The sequence below is a fragment of the Hermetia illucens genome, chromosome 4, assembly GCF_905115235.1.
Source record: "Hermetia illucens chromosome 4, iHerIll2.2.curated.20191125, whole genome shotgun sequence".
NCBI lineage: Eukaryota > Metazoa > Arthropoda > Insecta > Diptera > Stratiomyidae > Hermetia > Hermetia illucens.
In genome coordinates this window covers 118,147,244-118,149,481 of record NC_051852.1, presented here as the reverse complement: position 1 = coordinate 118,149,481, position 2,238 = coordinate 118,147,244, and the positions used below count along the sequence as shown (strand labels likewise).

The following is a 2,238-nucleotide window of genomic DNA, read 5'->3' as shown; positions in this document are numbered from 1 at the left end:
AAAAGAAACTTGGGGGAACCAATAAGTCTATGAACTCGAAAAGTACTGCGAGCATCCGCACCAGGTGCGGAAGTTTTACCAACAAGTGGGCAGAATGGGCATATTGGAGCGATGGGTTCAGTACTTTGATGAGCTACTGAACAACCAGAACATCGGCGAGTTGGAGGTCCAGCCAACTGAAGACGACGGACAAATACTGCAACCACCAAGTATAGGAGAAACAGTCCGTGCAATTCATAGGCTAAAAAATCATAAGTCGCCAAGAGCCGATGGAATTACAGCCGAATTGGTTAAATATGGAGGCAACCAGTTACACCAAGTGGTTCATCGACTTTTGACGATTGGCAACGGGGCATTATTTGTCTCATACATAAAAAGGAAGCGATGGAAAAACTGTTGGAATATGGACACCAGTTGCACCATCTATTCATCGACTTTAAAGCCGTCTATGATATCATAGCCAGGGTAAAACTAATCCGTATGGATAAGGATGATCCAGCCCGGAAAGTCTGTAAGGGTAGGAAAGGAAAACGAGGCAGACCCTGCCTAAGATGGAGCGATGGCGTAGGTCAGGACATCAGACAGCTTGTAGAGATATCGAATTGGTGGATCTTGGCGCAAAATCGGGATGTCTGGAGTTCCTTATTAAGGCAGGCCTAGACCGGATACCAGTTGTTGCACCGTTGATGATGATTATAGTATTAATATCTAGAGGTCACTGGATGGACTCGTTATAAGGTTCTGTTGCTGCTGACTAACTCCTTCGATGGTGGCATCACCGGACGAAAGATCGTGAACATAAAAGCCTTCTTCCAACACTTGATATGTTTTAGGAAAATTCAAGCGTTCGTAACAGGCACTATCTTTTTCATAAGTCGCAGTTGTTAATTTGTAATGTTTTAGTGTTTCGGACGGATGATTTCTCCATAAAATGGGTTGAAAATCTTGATCCTTCTCGTAGATACCGATTTGTCGATACATCTTCTCAATGTCTGCGGCGATCACATACTGGAACGTTCGCCATTTCATTAGAACGTGGATAATGTTCGTCTGCAATGTGTGTCCAACCTACCAGATCGTTGAGCGATTTGCCCGTGGGGGTCGTTTGTGATGCGTTGAACACTACTCTAAGCTTAGTCGTTGTGCTCTTTGCGTATCGAACGGATATCCTCCTCGGGAACCTCATATGACTCAACCTGAGGTACTTCTTCATGAATGCCGTGTATTGTTGGCATAACTCATCATTCGCAGCTGAATCTCGCCGCTTGAGAGCTGGTTGCGCTTCCTCTTTGAATGGGAGTCGCAGAACATACTTCCCCATTGAATCCTGTTTAGTTCTATTCGTATACCAGGTGGCAGCGATTTGCTCGTCTTGACTGCAAAGTGCTTTTGGCGGTTGCTCCTCAATCTCGTTGAATTTTCTCAGCAGCTGCTGCGTACTTTCTTCGGTGCTAATCATGGATATTATCCCTATGCTTGTGTTTATCACAAGTGTTGTCCCAAGCAGTAACCATCCAATTTTGGTGTTTATCGCGAATGGAGACCCTTTCTTAAATCCATGTAGTAATAAGGAATTGTACACATCTGCTCCTGGTAGCACGTCGATGTTCCCAAGGGCGCCGTAAGCAGGATCAGCCTTTTATACCTGAAGCGTCCAGATTCCTGTTTCCCACCTTGTCAAAGGGGGTTGAGAATCGCCTCTGTACAAGTCATACTTTGAACCATCTCCAACTGTGTGCCTGTGTTGGACTAATTGATTATTGACTTCTTTCGTCATACGCAAATATTTCAGAAATCATTGACTCAAACGAGTGTGCTGTCAACCCTTATGACTTCATCAAATATGCACAAATTTACCTGTCAGTGGAGCATCACAAAGAGAATGAATTCCTCAACCTCTGATTTAATATTCCCACCAAAGCCTTCAAACCGGTTATGACGTTATTATCCTTTTTTGCTTGAATAGCGGATGAGGCTCGTAGTGACGCAAACACAATGGCCTAACAGCTAGCTGCCAACATTTACATGATATAATAATCACCACATTAGTTAGTTCAAGGAGAGCGGGAGGAAGACATGACGCACAAGGTTTCATTCAAAAAGAAAAGGAAGGAAAGACACCTGCGGGGTTGTTTCAAATTCGAAATTTAGTCAATGTGGAATATGGCGCTTGAAAGACTTACCCAAGTGTTCATGCTTTCACTTCGCATTCTGTTGTGGAAATATTACGCTCAACAA

The 2,238-nt window shown here is 43.8% G+C and overlaps 1 protein-coding gene across 1 annotated transcript; it reads right to left on the bottom strand.

Moving 5' to 3' along the window:
• Positions 1–708: 708 nt before the first annotated feature.
• On the bottom strand, positions 709–1,459 carry LOC119654039. Its single transcript, XM_038059201.1, has 2 exons — positions 1,073–1,459; positions 709–1,008 (listed from the first exon to the last, which is right to left on the bottom strand). Exons 1-2 carry the CDS (start codon positions 1,457–1,459, stop codon positions 709–711), a joined length of 687 nt encoding a protein of 228 aa, XP_037915129.1.
• Between the last annotated feature and the right edge of the window lie 779 nt (positions 1,460–2,238).